At 35.1% G+C, this 24,291-nt stretch overlaps 2 protein-coding genes across 2 annotated transcripts in view; both read left to right on the top strand.

Moving 5' to 3' along the window:
* Positions 1–24,291, top strand: part of LOC145263248 (uncharacterized) — a 242,350-nt gene that overhangs the window by 204,945 nt on the left and 13,114 nt on the right. The gene's annotated exons all lie outside the window — the stretch shown is intronic.
* On the top strand, positions 1,922–6,559 carry LOC145263237 (carbohydrate sulfotransferase 11-like). Its single transcript, XM_080120325.1, has 2 exons — positions 1,922–1,966; positions 5,399–6,559. Exons 1-2 carry the CDS (start codon positions 1,922–1,924, stop codon positions 6,557–6,559), a joined length of 1,206 nt encoding a protein of 401 aa, XP_079976451.1.

The following is a 24,291-nucleotide window of genomic DNA, read 5'->3' as shown; positions in this document are numbered from 1 at the left end:
TTGTCTGAATGTTCCTTGTTCAGAATTCTCTATGTAAAACAATAGTGCTATAATAGTTTATGGATAAAACAATATATATATATATATATATATATATATATATATATATATATATATATATATATATAACACGTTAAATGAAATAAGCACGTATATATATATGTTAAATTAAATTACTTGATTATATATATAAGTGAGGTGGTTGTAGGCGCATGTGTATGGTTTTCTGTGGTTACTTCGTTTTAGAAGTGCGTGTGGGTGTCTGTACACTACATTTACATTTGCATTTAAATGCACATCTTATGAATCATACATAGAGGCCACAAAAAACGTCAGCAATAGAGTTGCCATACATAAACGTAATATTACAATCGCAGAAAACAGGATCCTATTTCGAAAAAGTATATGCATGCAGTTGAAATAACTTTACAATAATGTCAGTCTTTCAAACAAATAAATACTTATATCTAACCACACAGAAAAGAAATTAAACAAAGCTTAACAACACTTATAAACATATGTAACACAATATATATATATACACACGCACATATAAATATATATATATATATATATATATATATATATATATATATATATATATATATATATAACAGACAGGATGAATAAAAATAACATATATTTGTTACATCAGGTAATTATATATGTTACATTAGGTAACGTGTCGCTTTCGTAAAACAATGGAATTTATAAATGCAATTACCTAATGTATATATAAATATATTTATATTATATATTTGTTACATTAGGTAATTATATGCATACATATATATATACACACACATACACACACATATATATATATATACATGAGGTGTGTGTGCGCATGTGCATGATTTTGTTCCATTGAAATGCAAAGAATGTGATGAATCTTACATAGGCGCAATATATACATATATATATATATATGTGTGTGTGTATGTGTGTGTATATATATGTATATATATATGCGTGTATATATATATATGTATATATATATATATATATATGAGAATAATAAAACATAATAATTAAAAATAAATACATATATAAATTATTTGATCAATGAGGTGTGTGTGAGCGTATGTGTATATTTCGCAAGATGTACATTCATGCAGTGGAAATAATTTCAGAATAATGTAAATCTGCAAGCATATAAGTATTTGTACGTAATCACATTGAAAAAGAGATTTCATAATAAAATTAATTTCTGAACTGAAATAACACGATAAGAATCAGCATGCAAAACATGCTCAGGTACACACATGCATATGCATATGTGAACCCCCATACACAAACTAGCACTGACATCTTGAATTGCGCGCGTTCACACACAGGCACAATCATTCCTTTTGTCGTTAATGTTACCCATTTCCCATTTTAAGCTAACAATATTAAGCAAATACTGTATTTTACTTTTACTTTTTTCTATCTTTATTTTATTCGTGCGTAGCACATTTTTAGTATCAAAAAATAGTTTCAATCAATATGTATGAGATAAATGAAAATTCATATTAAAGCATAGATCATAGAACGATAACTAGAATATTTGATCAGTAATTATCTAGCAAATAAAAATGAAAGCCTCACAATAAAACGACAATAACTACAAGATTATCAAATCATAATTACTTTCAATACTGTGATGCTATCCCCGTCGCAGATCACCAAATTTGACTCGTGCTCGTCCTTCTTAGGGGATCCTTGGCAAGGTATCTCCGTGTAGCATGACCCGTCAATCGATTTGGTTGGTATTAATTTCACGATCGAATTGATATTCCGCTGCTTCGTCAATCTGTCGTGTTGAAAGGGTATCAACCTCATGCACACAAAAGAAAGACAAACTAGAGGGTCTATTCTACTGGTTACTTCAAGAGAAGATATACAATATTTATCCTTATATACAATTGTCCGTAGTTCAATGTTTATTTTGACAGACTCCACTGAGCCAAAAAATAACAATAAATTATTCTCTCTCTCTTTCTTTCTCTCTCTCTCTCTCTTTCTCTCTTTCTCTCTCTCTCTCGGTATGGCGGTTGAAGGATGCAAGGAGAGAGGGGGTGAGGTCTCTTTGATTGTTCTTGATTCTCTCAAAGTCTCAGCTCGATTCTGCCGGTTTCGGCGCAGCGTTCCGTTCTTATATTGTGATGACGGGTGGACCCGGGCCGTATCCTGGTAAATGGCAACGAGTTACGTAACCTAAAGGCAGGTTCCTTCTTCCCCCGATTTTACCTGTGGATTGCAGAAGCATTTCTCACGAACGAAAGGTTAAGCCCGTGACCTCGTCGATCTGGCAATTACACTCAAACGCCAAACAACCCTGTCATCACTGGTTGGCATCGGAAACGAAATCATGTTTTCGTTACATCTCTCAGGGTGACATTAGCTTCGCTTTCGTAAAACAATGAAATTTATAAATGCAAGGTTTTTCTCAGCATGGTGGTTGCCGTCGCCCGGGCACACGAACGATACTTAACGAATAAAACAATCATATCTCCCGGCATTCTCCAGTGTTTCGGGAGTCTCAACCTCCCCCCCCCCAATAGGGAGCCCAATAGCTTTCTGGGACGGTCACGTCACACACCGATTCTCGCTAGATCACCGAAGTTAAGCAACATCGAACCTGGCCAGTACCAGATGAGTGGCCATTTGGAAAGACACTGCGAGGTAAAGCACCAGGTTGGGAAATTGGCGCGGTTTATCTTTCTCTGGAGGGTAGAGGGGTATCTCTTAAGCTGTTGTAAGCAACGCATTTTGTGATGGCGTCACGATAAAATTACTCTTGACACCCTAGCGAAGCATCAACTATTCAGCTACGGGTAAGATTTGAATTACAATAGAAACTCGTGTATTGAGTTCAATCTCGGCTGCGGCCGCATGTTACATTTACGTTATTGTCCTGTGAGTGCGTATATAATTACCCAAATATTTGAGTACATACGCGTTTCATTCTCGTGAGAATTCGCCAGGCTTGTGCATAAGCTAGACGAATTTTCACGGGAATGGAATGCGGTATATTCTGTGTAGCTTAATTGGCATATATATTTTCATAACTTACTACCGTGCCAAACTTACATTCATATCATCTAATCCACAAAGGTTGGTACTTCTAAGTCTGTAACAGAAATCTATTGCGTAAAGTGTTCTGTTTGATTCTGCAGAAATCGGAATACGCCTTACTAAAGCCTGATTGTCTCAGCTAGTGAATTTCCAAATTACACGTAGAAGAAACAAATGCAATAACATTCTGTTTTAAACTTTTAAAAATACCCAAGAAACTTAGGAATGATTTAGCCTTCTTATAGATAACCTTGCTTTAACCGCGCATCGGTTTTAGAGTGGCATAATAGATTGAAGGAAGGCAGACATAATGAGATGTTTGAAAGGAGTAAGGAAGCCAGACACCCAGAGTTGATTGGCCAAATAAATTAATTTTTTGGCTAAGGTTCGTCATATGCCTATAGAGAAAATAAGTGCGCAGTCACATATCAATGTGGGAACTGCACGCACAACTATTCGCGAGAAACTGAAAATGTGGAAGATTTATGCGAAGTTTAGGCCAAGGGTGCTCAGAGGAGATCATAAAGAAAGACGTTTTCCTGACAGTAAGAATATGGTCGAGCTGATAAATTCAGATCCCGCAGTTCTTTGTGCTCTTGTAACCTACGATGAAAGATAAATCTACTGCAGTGGACCAGAGACTAAGAGACAGATTTCCATTATAAGCATGCTTGCTCTCTTAGACGCAAACAGGCCAGACAGAGCAAACTTTTCATAATCTTCTGATAATCCACTACTTGACAGTGTGTAGATGCATTGCCTCGCCTCTGAACAGCCAGTCGATATGTTGAAATTTTAAGGTAGTTCAGAAAGAGATTCTGTCGACCAAAATTCTTTAAATCAGGTCAATAGCATTTCCACCACGACAATAAACCAGGCCGCAACTCCATCTTTGTCACAGACTATTTGACAAGATGGGCATCAAGACAGTTCCTCACGTTCCCTATACTCCAAACCTGTGACTTTGGTTACTCCCTAAGCTCAGGGAAGCCCTTAGAAACTCTCATTATGAGACAATTGAGGAGATGAAAGAGACTGTGACTAGAGTCATTGACATGTTCAGACAAAAGGACTTCAATCGGGCCTCCAATAAGTTGTTGGAACAGTACAACAAGTGAATTTCAACTGAAAGGGAATATTTCGAAAGGGACTAGAGTTTCATGTATGATACTATCGCCTCCCCGGCACTGAAATATAGTGCCACACATGCGTGTATTATCAGTAAATGTTCCCATACGAAAAACGTCTTAAAACTTATTCAAGGCACGTCTTATACGACATTTAGATAAGTGCGATACACTTCAGCACTAGCTAGCGTTAGTTATCTCAGATGGAGAGCTTCAAGCTTCCATCTCTTGGGCCCTAGTTTCGTATCCCGCCAGGTTCATCCATATTGGTGAGTCATAAACAACGAAGAATAAAATAATTAATAAAGAGAATGTATCTATAAAAATAAAATAGTAGATATAGGTATGTGTGCCTATGTGAAAATATTTAATCGATAAACTTTTAAACAAGTTACCACAATATTGAAATTAACATAGAACATTGATTATATACAAGGAGGTTTATGACGAGTAAAATCTTTGTTTGGATGGATGAATAATGCGTACAGAAATATGTCGGGATGTTGACTAGCAAAACTGCCATATCAATTTGCCAATATATTTCTTTTTTTTTTCGTGCGCATGTGCAAATTCACTCACACACTTTGACCCGGTTCAATTTTACATCTTTCTTAGTTATCTGTCGTTAAGTTTAAAAGTGCGGAAAGCGGCTGGACGTTAAATGTGTTGATGTCTATTTTATCTGATGGTACCGAAGGCATTTTTATGTATTTTGGAAACAATACTATATAAATGGTAAAATATAATACTTAATAGAGAATTAGCTGTGCTATACTAAATACGATTCTACACGAATTCAAGCGTATTTTACGGCCGGGTTAAGCTGGGTGCTCCTAGTAGTTTTTATAAAACGCAAGTATTATATTTCATGAGTACCGGTATTTTCCTTATTTTGCATCTATACTTCACGGAATAATTCCTCCGATGAATGCAACATATAACTGAACAAATCAATTTTAAACACGTTTGAAATACTAGTGTGTAAAACCATTTGCTGAAAATCCTTACCATGACTCCATTATCAGAGCAAATATTTATGTTAGCGTAAAAATAACGTTGATCTTATAGTGTTTATTTTTCAGAGTGTGTAAATATACACATATTTACACACTCTGAAAAATAAATGTTGATTACTCTTTAGTAAATGTTCTAGCAAATATTAACGAATGCTTTTTTTTCTTTCTCCTTTTCAGATAAATTCAGATGAACAGAAGCCATCTCTGGAAGAATTGATGAAAGAGACAGAGATCACTATTAATCGACGCGTTCAGAACATGCATGCGCTTTGCAAAATGAATTTCTCCCGCTACAATGGTTATTTAAATCTAGATGCGCACAAAGATCATTCGATATACAATAACCGCTACAAATTCATTATGTGCTTAACAGAAAAAACAGGATGTTCGTTTTTTAAACGCGTTCTATATTACTTCAGTGGACATAAAAACATTTCCAACCCTTTCATTTTAACGCTTGGTTCGGCTCATACCGTACCTCAGAATAGGACTAAAGATCTTCCCGACGACACTCTCTCTTACATAATGCAGCACTATTTCAAAATACTATTTGTACGCGACCCCTTCAAGCGTCTCTTCTCGGGTTATGTTGATAAAATCTTCTCTCGTTACGATTACTGGAGTGGCTTTTCTGGCAGCATAATACATACTTTTAGAAAGAATTTATCACAGAATCATATATGTGGAAACGATGCGACGTTTCCGGAGTTTGTCAAGTATGTCATCGATCGCCTGGCCCACCGGGCAGATTTCAACGGTCATTTCCTTCCCATTCACCAGCTTTGTAACCCCTGTGTATCAAATTTCGACTTCATTGGCAAACTCGAACATTTTTATTCGGATGCAACCTATCTATTTAAGACGTTAAATCTCGGGCATTTGGATATCGTTAAAAAGGCAAAGGCTGTTTCGATAGACGACGAGTTAGTTGACGCCGCCACCATTATATTCAGCGATCGCAGCAATAAAAACCTTCGACGCAGTAAATGTTTTAACTGGTATAACTTCACACGACGGACGTGGCGTAAACTGCAGGTGAAAGGGTTAATCAGCACGAAGATCCCTTTGCCTCTTACCAAACAAGATATGAACATAATTAGTATGCCACAGTTTCTTACGCTCTTAAAAGCGGCCCACACAGATTCATTGTCAGATCCCGATTTCAAAGACTCAAAGAAATATTCGTTTCTTGAAGCGTATTATTCTGTCCCGAAAGAGGACCTAGAAAAACTTGCTGAATTAATGCGCCCTGAAAGTGAAATATGGGGTTATCCTGTACGGCCTAGTGAAATTTTTGATTATGAAAACCGTATACCACTTCGAGATTTTCGTTTCTTTAATTTCGATGATGTGTAGAGACAAAGATAAATTAATCAAAGCCGACCATTCATTTTTTCTATAAATAACCCCCTACAATTATAATCATTCAACTAGTATTTATGAGATAAAAAAATAAAACAAACTTATTCCAAACTTTCTAGATGATAGTCTCTTAAAGCATTTTTTTTACTGAAACTTGAAAATATATTTAAATTCTAATAGTATTAATTTACTAATGCGAAAGTATTTTCCCCATATTCATATTTAATAAGCAAACTACCAAAGCAGCCTATAATCTAGGAGATATGTTCTATTGATTTATTATTAATCCTAATTTTCTAAATCATGTTTTTCATGTACATTTCTTCCTATAATATAAGTGCATTTCCTTAAGATGGGAATAACAAATTTTATTTTGTCTTCCAAGAAGACGTTCTTGTCACTAACATTTAATTAGTGGAATATTGCTAATATGTTTCTGAAATTTTGATTAACATTAGCATCATGCATACGGTTCAAACATGACAATGGCAGTCTTGTTTTCAGAAAATCAGTCTTGTTGACATCAGAATCTTTGGAACTTAAAAACTTATTTTAATTTAAGATCAAGATGAACTCATGTATTTTATTTTTCTGTGTGGGTAGTACGCGCGTACACACACACATCCATATATATATATATATATATATATATATATATATATATATATATATATATATGTATATATTATTACATTTTCACCCCAAACAAGGCAAATTGCCACTTTGGTGTAGGGGGCTACTATCAGGGGCAACAACTACTGGGGTACTATGTAGGGATTTGGGCAGCAAGATGTCGGTTCACGTTAAACTTGAACTTCTGCACGTAGGTACTGTTGGGGAAACAGGGACATGGAATGAAATTCCAAAGTCTAGCGGTTCTGGGGAAGAAACTATTGGAGTAGAAAAATCATTTACATCTAGGGTGGGGGTGGGATTTAGCAGCCTGTCGGGTTTGTCGGGAGTGCTCACGTCGTGGGAGTACAAGTGATTGCAGTTCGTCAGAGCATTCACCACTAAAATACTTGTAGAACAGGCAGAGGGATGCAACATTTCGTCGATGGGACAGAGGCTGAAGCTTAGATGCCAGTTTAGGGCCTATCAGGTTTGCGACTCTCTTTTGAACCTTGTCAAGGAGCGAGAGACTAGTAGCAGATGCACCAGCCCAGATGTGACAGCAATACTCCATACATGGGCGAATGGTGGCTTTATAGAGGTACAGCATACTTTCGGGTGTTACCAGTTGTCTAGCACGGTAGAGAGAGCCCACCTTTTTTGCAGCGGCCCTGGCAATGCCTTCAATGTAATTGTTCCAACTCATGTTTCCTGTGAACGTTAGGCCAAAGAGTTTGAAAGATGTACTCTCAGATAAAGAGTCGTTGGCCATTGCTATTGGTGGTAGAGAGGATTTCTTGTAATTATTGAATGAAATGACATGACAACAATTTTTTTAGCGGGTTTCGGCCAGTGATTTGGCTGTCGAAGGCTTACGGTTTTAAGATTTGACCTTTGAAAACTCTACCAAAGTTCTCCGTCTTCATGCCAAGAATCATCGTCGAGAACTGATATTTCAAACAAAAACATTTTCTTATTTCGTTAACAAAGTTAGAATGTAACCTGAGTGGGAGTTATAAGCGAGGGGACCAGTGAGGTCTTTGAAGATAATAAACATCTTCTTTTTTATTTCCCTTTCTTTTTATCTATCCCATCGTTTGGTTTTTATGGCATAAGGTACTTGAGAATTTAGTATTTTTGTCCGTAAATTAAAAACACTTCTTATGGTCACTGAGTACTGACCGGTGTCTTTTAATCCACACCCATCCAATCACATACATGTACACACATGTACCCACACACATACACACACATACGATATTCAAATCAACCCATATATATATATATATATATACATACACACATATATATACACACATATATACACATGCACACACACATATATATAGATATACACACATACATTTACACATACACATATACACACAACATATTCAGATATACATACATATACATCCACACGTACACATATATATATATATATAATCACACATACATATATACACACATATACACATATACATACACACATATATATACACACACGCGCATACGCGCACCAGCATACACACAATACATACACATTCAGACCATCCGCAGGCGCAGACAACATCCCCATCCCTTCGTGTCTCCAAATCTCCACAGACGTATACAAGACACATACACATATAGATACACACACAGACCCACGCATACACCCACATACAAACACACACGCAGGGACACATAGAAACTCGCTCACTCACAACGCAGGAAAACACAGCAATACATGCACAAATGAAAAAAACTTTTTCAATAATAATAAGGTGCCTTTTTACTTCAGTGGTGTGGTAACCCCTTTATATATGAAACAGCTTGCCACTACAGTCCACAAGGGGGTACATATCCATATATAACATACATATATACTCAGACACCCATACATTCTTGTAATATACTTTGCTACAACTATCATATACGAGACAGCCTAATTTAATAGTTCAGAAATATTTATGCATATATATATATACATATATACATACATATATACATATACATCCATATACATACACATACATGCACATACACACACATATATACATGCACAAACATACACGCATACATAAATACACTTATACATACATATTTACACAAAAAGCAGACATATATATATGTACACTGCCACCAAATGATACATCTAAAATACACACATACATATGCACACACGCGCATGAACTCATTTACTACATAATTCTCTTTTTCTATCAAACTCCACACGCATAGTAATATTACCCGACCCCACCCGCTTGTTACCTTTTCCTAAGTTGTACGTTTTTTCTACTACGTAAAAATTTATAGTGAATTCAGCTGGAAGTTCATAGGCATATCCTCATATTAAGCAAGCACTGTTTAGATGGTTACGCAGATATACATAAGATGTATAACGATACAATAATAATATATAATAACATATGACAGAAATCAGAGTATTTAGGTTATACAAACTGAGTATAAAAGCTTATATATTGTAGTACTTACCTACATCTTTATTCATTTCCGCTTATTTCTTTATTCCCTTTTCCTTCATTCGCCCTTCATTCCTTACTTTCTTTTATCTATTTATTCATTCATCTTTTTTTTCATTAATTTTCCTACCCAGATATATAAAGATCATATATCCATACATGCACACACCCAAAAATATCCACATGCATACATTATTTCGAGGTTCACCCAAACAATCTATTACTCGTTTGGTTCAAATATAGTTTCATACAGGTATTTATTTAGGTTAGTAATATTATAACTGCTTGATGAAGTAGAATATTAAGGAACTTATGTAATCCATACGGGTAGGATCATAGTTGCGACCTCACTTATCTTCTTTGGGGGGTATTTGATGGGGGATAGTTGTACTCATAGTTGTTCTGGTCTACTAATGTAGAGGTCTTTAAGTGCGTGTATTCTGGAATGTTTGCAGGATATAGCAGTTTCTTGTTTAATATTTAATAATTTATCCCTATCTTTAAACCTAGTTATCTCAAGTTTTTCTGATAAGCATAATGGACATGGTGAGTTCAATGAGTGGCAAGTATTGGCCCTTCTAATAATCTTCCATTCTATACAAGGTGTTTTATGTGCTCTAACTAATTTCCAGTAATATAACGATAAGGAAGTGTCCTTTTCATATGTTTGATTATTCATTGAGCGTGTATGTCCATAGAATCTATTTTTGAAAGTCATTTAGGTACTACCTATGTAGAATCTTTCTTCCATAGGGTTCTCTACTGGGAATATCCTAGCCTGGTATACCACTGATGAGGTCAGACATTCATTTTTATTGGGCATTCCCCAGGCTTTTGGTAGTTAAATTTATTCACAGCCGTGTTAGCACTAGTATTTACACCTTCTCTATTAGTCATCCTTAAGATTCTTCCATTATGCTTTTTTATAATCCTTTCTAAGTTATCACTACAGCTATAACTTAATTTTAATGTATTTTTATTAAATATTTTATGTAATATATTATTTGGTGGGAAATGCTTGTTAATAAGTTGTAAAAATTTTGTATAAAGTTTTGTTTTCAACATAATATTAAAGGGGGGTGAACCAGCAGCATAAAATTTAAGCAAATTTTAAGCACATCTTACGTATGCCATGCGCCGTACCTTATATAAATATTTTCTCGTATATATGCACATTAAGTTATAATCAGTAAAGAGGGTCCAAGAAAAGCCATGCTGAACTGCTAGTATATGTGTATATATATATGTATATATATATATATATATATATATGTATATATATATATATATATATAAGAATATATATATATATTACATTAGACGTACTATGAAAGGAGAGAGGAAATAAATATACAATTAATTTTATTTATTTTTGTTAAGGTAAGTCATGTTTTATACAATTTTAGACAGCAAACTCCAAACTGCTATAGCTTGAAGAAAAAACAATGTACTCACTTGACATAGTATGTTGCTTGTTCGCACCGCTCCTTTTATAAAACGTATTCTTAAAATAACTAAACATCTGCTGAATAAAATAAGGTATTTATGAATATATATATATATATATATATATATATATATATATATATATATATATTGTGTACATTAAAGGGTTGATGACAATCGAATTCAAATTTATTAGTCTTTGAAACGCATGACATTTTGCCATGGTATAACCACAAATGCCAACTTTCCAGCAAGCGTGTGTGCCGAGATGCAGGATGCCATTTTACTTTAAAATATATATTTGTTTATCTTAAATATCATTGAATTTTTATATTATTTCAAACTTGAAAATAAACAGATTTTGTACTTAAAAGCAGCATAAAATTTAAGCAAGTTTTAAGCACATCTTACGTATGCCATGCGCCGATACCTTATATAAATATTTTCCCGTATATATGCACATTAAGAAAATATTAAATAAAAAATAGGAGTAATATGTATGAAAACTATTATTTAAATAAGGAAAATTACTTTTTTTGGAATCATATTTGGAGGGAATAGCATATTCTACTATATTTAGAAGAATACGTATTCTCGTAGCTGATGTCCCGTAATCTGTATCCACTGTTAAAACCGGAACCAGAACACTACCGATATTGACGACTCACGTGTCGAGTTAATATCGCGTTATCATTCAAGACGTTCCTTAAGCTAACGTCACTGAATGTAGTGCATAATATATACACATCATGATCGAAAGAAGAGAAGAAAAAGAGGCGATTTAAAGGGAAGGAAAGAGAAGAAAAAAAGAGAGGACGAGAAGAAAAAGGAAAAGACGCTTCGCGATTCGAAAGGAGAAGACGAGAAGAAAATGTAAAAGACGCGTGGCAATTTGAAAGTTACGATCCACAAACACGCGGAACTTCTCTCTCGTCCTACCCTTTTTATACAGAGAGAATCATGGCAACAGACTAAGTGGCTGTAGATGAAACACAGAACTTCTCATGAAAAAAAAAGTTAGCATACTTGTCGTGTTGAAAATACGTGTCGGCGACTTGTGTGTAAAACGAACGAAAATAAATTATTTTTTCTTTCACCTAAAACGTTCGTGTCAAAGTTATTTTTTTCGAGTCTCTAAATACTAAGTGCCTTAAATAAGTTTCCAGACTTTTTCGCATAAGTACTTTTATTGATAATTAAGTAATATTTTCTGGCTGTAAAGCACTTGTGGCGTTGCAACAACTTCTAGACCTCTCCATGAAATTAATCTTGTGTGAGTGTGCCAACGACCTTGTCCCAACCTCTTTCGTCTCATCAATTGTATTTAAGGTTTTCTCTGAGCTAAGGGAATAAGCAGAATTACGTAGAGCAAGGTCTGGACTATAGGTAAGCTGAGGAACTCTCTTGATGCCCATCTTTGTCAAATAAGCCGAGATCTCGCGCAAATCTTCCGCATCTTCAGTTCCTCGCGAATAGTTGTGTGTGCAGTTCTCACACTAGCATAAACTGTGCACTTATTGCCTCCATAGACCTATGACAGTCCTTATCCATGAAATATTTTATTTGGCCAATCAACACCGATGATTTAATTTTCTTACTCTTCTCACATATCACATCATCCCTCAGAAACTCAGTGCTTTTCTTAAATATCTTACGCACAAACTCAGAAAATAATGTTCGCTTCGTGCAAGATGGACCAAAAGCAGTCTGAATCATTCCATACATATATCTGGCATTTTCCCAAGTTTAAAACAGAAAATTACTGCATATCGTTCTACTAAATTTTCTTCTCGCCAATCTTGCATTTTGTAAATTGACTATCTGTGACAATCAAGCTTTAGTAGGATGTATTCCAATGTATGCTGTAGTTGTTTATTTGAAATTAAAGTCATAAAAATTTAACATTCATCGCATAATATATATTGCAATAACATTCAAGGGTTTACGACAATTTTCAATGCGTGTACAAAATGTCTGGAAACTTATTGGAGCACTTTTTTTGTTCATTTAAAAAAAAAGTAATAACAAAGTAACACTGATATGAAGTTATCATGTTAATTGTACTAATTTATTATGTAAAAACTATATGATAATATTTATAACAACAACATTTATAACAACAATATATTATGACATATACCCGACGTATATAGAAATAAACTATTATGAAGCAATATAGTAAATAAAAGTTCCATTTTTTTCAATACTTCAAAACATTTAATTGAGGATTGTTTTGTCGAATCTTGTCAAAGTTAATTTATTATTAAATTCTTCTATTCATCGTTATAAGAGGATGGACAGCTTCATTAAAAAAATCTGTTATATAACGCGCAAGTAAGAAATTAGATTTAATTAGTGTATTATAATTATAATTTATTTCACTTTTCTTCTCCGAGGATTTTTTGTTGAAAATATTACTAAGAAGTATTTTCACAACGTGCATTATTAGTTAGTATTTGAGGTAAAAGAAAATTTTCAGATACACACAAATCAATGCGATTCTATCAACACTGGATGTTTCAGAATATTCTTCAAAATCCCCATCTCATTAAAAAAAATTAATTCCATCAGAATGCAAATAGGTTCTTATGAAAACGTCAGCGATAGCAAATACAAATGTACAAATATTCAAATAGAATGTTTTTAAAAAAATCATATGAGATTAAGAGCAGTAATACAAAATGATTTGGGATTTGAATAGGATAATCTACCGTCGGTAAAACGTTTCAAGTTAAAATTCATAATTAATCTAATTCTCAATTTAATTACAATAATCCTGAGTAAAATTATTAGCGTTTCCAGCAAAATACAATGGTTTTCAGAAACATTACAATGAATTTGAGCGAAATACGATAGTTTGGAGTAAAACGGCAATATTTTAGCAACATACAGCGTTTGAAGCTTACAATAGTTCTGACCACTTGCATTTATTTAAAGCAAAATGAAAATGTATCGGATACAAGAACAATAGTTTTGCCCGAAATATTTAAGTTTTCAGAAAGGGAATATTCGATACTTTTAGGTACAATTGAAATAGTTATGTGCAAAATACAATAGTTTAAAAATTATTACAAAAGATCTGATAAAATATCATTTGTTAATAGAAAAATGGCAGAAATTTTAAATGACAATTACAATAGTCTCGAGTAGTGCGATAGTTTTTAGTAAATTAATAATAGTTCTGGGCAGAATAAAAATGTTTTCAGATAATGTACAAAATACTAAGTATAAAACTAACAAAACATGCGTTCTGAGCGTAATCCAATAGTTTTGAGTAAAATTACTATAGTTCTTAACCATACAATAGTTTTAAGTAGATATTACAATAGCTTGGTGTGGAATACAATAGTTTAATCATAATACGACATAATTTTAGTAAAATCAGAATAGTTCTAGCAAAATACAACAGGTTGGACTACAATTATAATAGAATAGTTTGTCTAAAAGTGTCATAAATCTTAGCGAAATACGAATATTTTTAGATATAATTCTATGTTTTTTACCAGTTTTAGTTAAATAAAAATTGTTATGATCTTCTCTTGCAATTACATTAGTTTATAGCAAAATAATTTTGAGAACTCACAATAATTATCAGCAAAATACAATTGGTTATGATACAAATACGATAGTTTAAGGTGAAATTACAATAGTTCTAAAAAGTGCAATAGTAATTACTAAAATCACAATAGTATTGTGTGAAACAGGACTTTTTAATCAAATTACAATAGTTCTGAAAGTAAATTTAACACAAATATTTGGATCTGAAATACAATGATTGAGTTAAACTACATTTGTTCTATGCGAAGTAATTTGGAGTAGAATTTCAATCTTTCTGAGCGAATTACAATTCTTTTACGTGATTTTAAAGTTGTTATCGATTAAAAATATAGGTCGATTAAAATTCGGGTATTAAAATCAGCAGGTTCGTGGACACCGTTAAAAAGTACCTCCAATCCGACCTGCGCAGGACATTTTAGCACGTTACTGTTTTCTCGAACGCAATATCATTTATAGTGCGTTCTAATGTATGACGCTTCAAGATTTTGTATTTTTTTAATATTATTCTCATGTTGTATAATTTTTAAGTTGTAAACGAGGACCTTTCTACGATTTGATGGTTGATGAATCGAAAGGACTCGTGATTGCAAAAATTATTAAACCTTTTTTTTATATATTCTTGATTTTGGTACAAAAAGATTATGCGGAAAATCGAAAAATTTTAAAAAGAATCATAAACCAAAATGTCACCGTTGAATTTGATAAGATTTGCTTGAATATATATATATATATATATATATATATATATATATATATATATATATATATACTTTCACTACACCGATGAAGACTGAAGGATCGGTCGAAAATATGTACTTATGAAAAACGTTTTTTAATTTTTTTCATAATATTATTATCTTGTATTCCTGCACGTCACCAATTAAAAACGAATAAAGAAAAGTTATAAGCTTTTATACTTTTCGCATTCTTTTTTATTCATATATATTCATATATATTCATATATATATATATATATATATATATATATGTTGAGAGAGATACATAAAAAGGAACAAACCAATTTATGTGTTCATTAACGTTTCGTCTTTATTTGGAGATTTTCTTTGAATGAATTAAATAAAGAAAACAAAACACTAGTACAAATATTTGGAAATATATTCTTGGTGTAATGAAACGTATGCCCGTGTTCCAATTCAGAAACAGAGAAAGTCGTTCGAAATTATAAAAAAAGATAAACAAACATACTATAAACATTATGGGTTCATCTCCCGAGTTTCACTGGATATATATTTAGGACCTAAAACTTTGCAACAAATATATAATAATAGCAATAAGTATTGATATATCAAAGCTATTTGACAGGGTTTGGCATAAGGTTTCATCTCACAATATACAAGTGATGGTGAATCAGGAAACTCCTTCTCAATCATCGCATACGTTCTCATCGATGAAGTTGTCATAAATGGGCAGAAGTCCAAAGCTCAAATTATTAGGCTGGATTGCCTTAGGGATACACCTGGGGCCCAAATCTGTACCTGATATTCACCTTTTTTTAAATGGAGAGTAGATAATGCATGTGAATGTGTTATCGGCAGCTCCAGTAACTCTCGCTTCTCCTTTTTTGTCATTCAGTCCTCATTTCCAATGAGTGATTTTTCTGAGAAAGGGTGAAGAAATCGCTGCTTTCTAGGTTGGTAGTACTTTTTAAAGAGTAGACTTAAATGTCGGAACATTTCTGTTTGTATGTCTATTCTTGTGGGCATGTCACTAGTAAGGGTGCTGGAGGTAAACGTTTCATCTGGGCTGACGTTACCCGCCTGATAGTCAGGAAACCGAACCTTGGATTAACCTCTAAGAAGGATGTCCTATCAGCAGGTGCAAAGTACCGGGGTTGCTGTATTGCCATTTGGTGAATGGATTCTGGCCCATACAGTAGTTTCTGGTAGGGCCTCTCGATGACATACTAGTGGGTAATTGTTACGTCTTTACCTTATCATGTGCCACAAAAATGTATTGTCTTTTCTCTCTTATTTTCCCTCTCTGTCCTGCTTCAACCAAGTCTACCGACCTGCTCCACAAACCCCAAAACATCAATCATGACAAATCTCCTAAAAGGAAACACGAATAAACATAGAAAACCATCCACCAACGTATACCCCTACTACCAGGTCTCCATCTCCAACATAAGGGGTCTACGTCCCAACCTTCCAGAGATTGAAACACAATTACAGGAGACGAAACCGGACATATTCTTTCTAAGTCAAACTGGCATAGGGCCAACCACTTCTCTAGACTAATTCTTAATTAAAGGATACTTCAACTTAACATCAAAATCTATCCCCGAAGATCGCCATGGACATGGAATATGTGCCTACATCAGATGGCTTTCCATGTGGTAGGGATATCTCCAGAGAAGCCCCTAATTTACATTATATGTGCTTTCGGATTGCACTAGCTTACACCACTGCATTTATATTTGCCCCCTTTCGTCCCCACAACAGTGGGGTTACTATCTTTAAGAGCATATCTGAGAAAATTTACCACATCAAATCTGCTCACCCTTCGGCTAACATTCACATTTGCGGTGACTTCAATGTCCATAATGTGGAATGGCTGACCCACTCAAATTAAACCGATGACGAGGGGAGGTTTTGTCATGATTTTGCCATTGCCTATGACCTCACACAGATTGTTCACGACCCCACCCGTGTGCCCGATACACCCGGTCAATATGCAAGCCTTCTAGACCTTTTCCCTGAGCTGTGTTCATGTTCCGTTCTATCTCCTCTGGGGACCATCCGACTACTCTTTTAATATAAAAATGAAGTGTAATAAGTCTTCATATGTATCTCTCCACCGTACTGTATATCGATACTCTATCGCTGACTGGGATAGCTTCCGTACATTCATATCTGACCTTCCACTGCATTTCATGTTTAAAAAGGATGTGTCCTCTATAGTATCAGACCTGACCGAATGGTTAATTGTATGCATAGATCGATTTATACCATCCAAAAAATTCCAACAAATACCTAACAGCCAGCCATGGTTCTCCCCTGAATATGCTGCTGCCATCGCGCACAGAAATCACTTTTTCCATAGCTACCAACGTAATAGATGTACTGACACTAAAGCTGCTTTCAGGACTGCCAGCAACCACTGTAAAAGTGTAATAAAACATGCAAGAGAGCTATATGCGCACTCCGTTAAATCCAAAGTAGCTGAGCAGCGGCTTGGTGCCCACCAGTTCTGGCAAATAGCAAACAGGATCTTGAACAGAAGCCCGCGTTCTATCCCAACGATCATCAATGGACCTGAGGTCATCTCGTCAGCATCAGACAAGGCCAGACTATTTGCTAAGAACTTTGCAGCTAATTCTACCCTATGCGACAATGACAATCAACTCCCTGTATTTCCTCCTATAACAGACAACACGCTATGCAACATACAAATATCTGTGCGTGAGGTAGCCAATCTAATCAAGAAGTTTGATTCCAGTAAAGCAACTGCCCCTGGCATTCCAGTTATAGTGCTGAAAAAGCTCCAAACAGAACTAGCACCCATACTTACAAAACTGTTTAAGCGTTGCCTTAAGGAGAAGTGCTTTCCAACGCCCTGGAAAACATCACCAGTATGCCCTGTATTTAAGAATTCAGGTGAAAAGTGATCTCCCTCTCAGTACAGACCAATAAGTCTCCTGTGTGTCATGAGTAAGTTGTTGGAATACATATCAAATAAAGAAGTAGTCAACCACCTCAACAGAAACAACCTTCTTAGTGACATGCAATATGGTTTCCGCTCTGCAAGATCTACAGCAGATGTGCTAACGGTTATATCACATAGGATTGGTGACTCTCTTGAAAAAGGTTTCCTTTCCAGGGCAATTGCTCTTGACATATTGAAGGCCTTCGATAAGGTATTGCATAAGGGCCTACTTCACAAGATCTCGACCCACGGTATAGCTGGAAATGTTTTCTCAATCATGAAATCATTTCTCTCTGATAGGTTCATAAGAGTTGTGGTTGCTGGGCAGAAATCAGAGGCCCACAGTATTAATGCTGGAGTCCACCAGGGGCCCATCCTGGGCCCAACTCTCTTCCTGATCTACATCAATGATCTCCCAAAACACATACTTAAATCATTCGTTGACATCTATGCCGATGACACAACAATCTATGGCAACACATCAAAGGCCGTAAATGACAAAGTTCTCTCTAATTCTCTCTCCTCTGAGCTTGAGCGCGTGGTACAATGGGGGAAGAGGTTGCTGGTCACTTTTAATGCATCCTAAACCAAGCTTCTATCTTTACATTATCAACGCTCTGATCCCCATCTGGCATCAATTGAAATGGATGGGTCTCGTCTTGGGGAGGCTCCATGTTTTGACAAGTTTCTGGGTTTAACCTTTACTCCTGATCTGAAATGGAACACGTACATCAAATCTGTTGCCAGGGACGCTGGGAAAATGGTGGGATCCTTCTACCTCTGCAGAAGATATCTCACTACTGATGCAATTCTCTATCTTTATAAAAGCAAAGTACGTCCAAGTATAGAGCACTACTGCCACATCTGGGCAGGAGCTGCTACAAAGCCTATCCTGCCTTGACAAAGTACAAAATAGACTTCGTGGTTTAGTGGGGGATGCCTTTTTCTCTTCCCTGCAACCTCTCTCCAACAGAAGAGACGTTGCGAGCCTGTCTTTGTTTTATCGTTATTTCCATGGCAGATGCTCATCTGAGCTCCAATCCTTCGTCCCCCCCTCGCCAATCTTTCACGAGAAACACCAGTCTGGCTGAAACTACGTTCAATAATTCTCCCCACACTTTATCTGTGCCTAAATCCAAACGTAGATTCCATGAGCAAAGCGTCTTTCTTAGAACTGCACGCCAGTGGAACTCTCTGCCGCTTGCCTGTTTACCACCTGACTACAACTTGGACGTCTTTAAGTCCAACATAAACAAACTCCTGACAAACAGCCCCCTTAAGTAAGACACTCTATCAAAACCTCCAATACTAATGATTACTACAATACTATCTCATCGATTACTGTACACGCACTAACCCTTATCCCTGAGTGGCCTTCGGGCCTTGATAAGTGGTGACCCCCATGTAAAAAAAAACCTATGATCTACCAGACTACATCCTAAGTTTCTGTTTTGACATATACGCAGAAGACACTACCATCTGTGGCAATATTTCAAAGGCCAGCAATGGCCAAGATTTCTTTGAGTCTTTTCTCGTACGACTTTTTCCCTATAAATATCCGGCTGTGCAACTCTGTACACGGGTCTTCTTCTTAGCTGTTCTTCTCGACAATGTAAACAATTTTTTTTTAGCTGTCTCCTTAAAAAGTCAACGTCTACCCAATTTCCATCACTGTACACGCATTAACCCTGATCTTCAAGTGGCTTTCAGGCTTTAATATGTGTTGAATCACATGTAAAAGATGGTATATTTTGTAATGTTATTGTTTTTTGTCTATGTAAGTAAGTTAGTATAAAACTCACTGTGATAATCAAATATTCACTTTCTGTACATCGTACGAGTTAATTAAATTCTTAATGACGTGAAAAATTAGTAAGTTCTTAATATATATAATCGGGGGTTGCGAACATTTTTCCGATTTTCAAGACAGAGTAAAACAGTGCGTCCTGTTTAATTTTTAAAACAGCATTTGTTAAAAAATTAAATTTTAATTGAAAAAAATGGTTCGTATCGATATCTAGCCAGAAATGTAATGTAACGATAACGAGCAGAATCAGTTGTATTTATACAACGATTGGAGTTTTTCCGCCATTTCATCTTTTTTAATGTGTAATGAGCATTGCAATGTGATTGACTAAAGTTCACAGATATGATCAAGAAGTTTACATGTTCGTGATTTATGCGCACTAATTCACTTCCTCTCGTAGTTTGTCATTTTTTTGTTACATTTTCACCCCAAACAAGGCACGTTGCCGATTTGATGTAAGGGGCTACTATCAGGAACATAAGGTACAGGGGTACTATGTAGGGAGTTGAGCAGCAAGGTGTCTAGCGCTTCTGGGGGAGAAACTACTGGAGTAGAAATCTCTCTTACATGTAAGGATATCTACTGTGAAGGGTTGCGATTTAGCTGCTTGTCGGGTTTGTCGGGTTTGTCGGGTTTGTCTGGGGCATTTACGTCGAGAGGGACAAGTGATTGCAGTTCGTTAGAGCATTCACCGTTAAAGTACTTGTAGCAACATTTCGTCGATGGGACAGAAGTTGAAACTTAGATGACAGTTCAGGATCTATCAGGTTGGCGACTCTCTTTTGAACATTTTCTAGGAGCGAGGGACTAGTAGCAGATGCACCAGCCCAAATATGACAACACTACTCCATACATGGGCGAATGATGGCCATATAGAGGTACTGGATACTTTCGAGCGTTAGGAGTTTCTAGCACAGTAGAGATAACCTACCTTCTTCGCAGCGGTCCTGGCAATACTCTCAATGTAATTGTTTCAACTAATGTTTCCTGTAAACATTAGGCCGAGGAGTTTACAGGATGTACTTTCAGATAAAGAGTCTTTGGCCATTGCTATTGGTGGTAGAAAAGTTGGATGTTTTTTGTAATTATTAAAGGAAACAAGTTTAGTCTTGGTAGTATTGAATGTGACGATCCATTTTTGAGGTCATCCTCTAGTGTTTCTGCCATTTTTTTTAGATGTGTGTTCATTTGTTTTCCTGCCGTGTCTGTTATAGAGCGTGGTGCTATCAGCATATATACCCATCTCACAGACAATTTTATCAGGGAGGTCATTTTTGAATATTAGGAATAATAGAGGTCCAAGGATAGACCCTTGAGGCACACACGCATTAATATCATATTGTTTAGATGTACGACCGTCGAGGACAACCTGTATTTTTCTCTTATCTAAGAAGGATTTAATTATATAAAGTATTCGTCCAGTGATACCCGTATGATAACATTTTCCTGAGAAGACCATCATGCCATACCCTGTCAATAGCCTTAGTAATATCTAGAGCTGCTGCACCACCCTCCCTTGCTTTATCCAGTGAATGGTAGATACGTTCAGAGATTAAAGTTAGGATGCCTGCTGTTGACCGGGCTTGCCTAAATCCATATGGTTGGTCAGTCGGAGGCTCAGTATAGGTTTTTAGGAGCAGAAGATCCGGTAAATATTAAACGAGGGGTGTTGCTTTTTCCTGCATTTACTCGCAACTCAGAACGTGTGTCTGCTAAAGTTTAGAGACGCTCTACACTCGTACTAATGATTCTGAAACTAATCAACCAAGCATCATGAATGTAGAACTAAGCTGTCAGATTAAGGTTATATAACATGACTACATTAAGATTTTCTTGGTTTTATAAAATATGGCATTGGTTTCCCCGATCTTTTTCTAAAAAAATAATTTCATAAAATCAGCCGTGAGCTCTTTAACAACGCAGCAACACGTTTAAAAAATGTTTCTCTTTAAGGCAGATTATAATTATTATACTAGAGTTTTGTATTTGAAACTTTGATTCAACTCATTATACAAAAATATTTTTAAATTATCAATATATTCTCTACAGTGCAATATAGACTACCATGTGAACTAAGTCACTGCCGGGAGGCTTATAAATCTTTCTCTCGGTACATCAGGTCAATCGATCGATTTGATTCTAAAATGGGCGTTTTCACAAGTTTCGATGGCAATACATGTATGGGAGCATAAAACATCTGTTGATGACCATTTAATCCCAGATAACTTTCTTATATGCCGGAATTAATATGTATTGCCTACATACACGAGCACTTCAAAAATTCTCCAAAATTGCATTGCTCTCTACAGTAGATATTAATGCTGACAGAAAAGGCAAGTAAATACATATTAAACGCTCATACACAGACACTTAAATAGTGTTACCCTTAACTACTGGAACAAACGTGCGCAAGTAAAATATATATATATACATAATTTCTTTTTTCTCTTTGCTTGGACGTCAGGAACAATCGCAAAGATCATAGATGTTATTAATAAAAAAAAGTTTTGCGACATATCGAGACAAGTTCATGTGTCAAAAATTATTTTAATTCTCCATCAAATATGTCGTAGATGTTTATTGTATTTATACACTTATGAAGCGTGCTAAATCTTTTGTGTTTACATAAATCGCAGATGTTGTTGATAAATGTTTTGCGACTTATCGTCACATGTTTATAAGCCAATAAGTTTTTTGCGCTAAATAAATCTTTTTTTTTTACGATTGACTAAAATTCTATTTTTTTACACTAAGTATTCTATGGATCAAAATCGCCGATTTATGGAAACAAAGACAATGGCAAGTCCTCAAGTAGTGATTGGGGGTTGTTTTTTTTTTAGGTAAACCGAATACAGCGAAATTAAAATATTTCAAAAATGTCAAATTTGGAGGTGTTTAGGGCCAAAAAACTTAAATGAGATCTTGCTCTCAAAAGTGTAAATAAGATATTTGGGTATATCTTTGAAATGTGAAAAATTATCCACTGGTAGTTGTTCAGAGAGTCTAACAATGTAAATATGAAATAATGTATATATATATATATATATATATATATATATATATATATATATATATATATATATATATATATATATATACTAGCATGGGTGTCCGGGCGTTGCCCGTTGGAGGTGTATGTTGAGCAAAAAAAAAAAAAACGGTCAATTTTTTTTTAATTTTGACCCCTATTATGACCCCCTTATCATTTATTGTTTTGGGTTCAAATCGAATTATTAAGTTAGATCCATGTCAAGGGAACCTATATCTAAAATTTGAAGTGTTTAGACCAAAAATTGTCGGAGGAGTTTTCAAAGGTCAAATCGTTGAACTTTGACCCCTTAACGGCCAAATTTCTGGCCGAAAACCGATCTCAGTACACTGCATATTAAATTGCGAGTCTGTAGACTAAACATTGACAGAGTTATTGCGCAGGGAAATGTACACAGACAGACACACAGACAGACACACAGACAGACACACATACACGTTCACTTTTATATATATATATATATATATATATATATATATATATATATATATATATATATATTACAACATATTAATCAAGTAAGATATTTTCAACAAGAGAAACATAAAATTACTTTGGTAGGTTGAAAAGCCTTGCATCAGATCTAATAGTGCGATCATTTGCACCAAATTAAGTTCATTACTTATTAGGATGAAATTGATTGAACTGCTTCCAAACACCAATATCAGAACGTTAAAGCAGTCTAAAAATAGCATCAGTTAACTGTTCAATTAGAGATTGTTTTCTTGTAAAGAATTGCAAATAATTACGCATGTCTTTACTGTTGGACTCCAAACATTCTGACAAGTTGCCTAATCCACAGTCATGATTCATAGCCATTAACTCGACGTAACGTTGAATTATTCCATGAAGAGTGATTCGGCTTCACCCATTTAAAATGGTTTACACATATTCGTAATTGTAATTTAGCAAAGAATTATCATCTTGTCAAGCTTAACTTGTCTTAAGGATGATACAACACTATTGATTGTTGCCAACTGGCGATGCAAAGGCAACACATTTACCCTTCTCAATCTGTTTATGATAGTCCAAACGATACAAAAAAGCCATGTAGTGCCATTAATGAAGGCATGAGTTATGGTGATACTTTTCTGGTGTGATACAGAAATTGACTTCGCTGTAA

This window comes from Euprymna scolopes, chromosome 3 (genome assembly GCF_053919585.1).
Source record: "Euprymna scolopes isolate OS-2025 chromosome 3, ASM5391958v1, whole genome shotgun sequence".
Classification (NCBI taxonomy): domain Eukaryota; kingdom Metazoa; phylum Mollusca; class Cephalopoda; order Sepiida; family Sepiolidae; genus Euprymna; species Euprymna scolopes.
The sequence above is the reverse complement of the archived record's forward strand: the minus strand, read 5'-3'. Positions and strand labels throughout refer to the sequence as shown.

Bases quoted from the DNA above. Each gene is read 5' to 3' on its own strand.
- LOC145263237 (XM_080120325.1), top strand. From the start codon at position 1,922: ATGTTTATTTTGACAGACTCCACTGAGCCAAAAAATAACAATAAA. The intron at 1,967-5,398 runs TTATTCTCTCTC...TCAGATGAACAG, and splicing joins AGCCAAAAAATAACAATAAA to AAGCCATCTCTGGAAGAATT.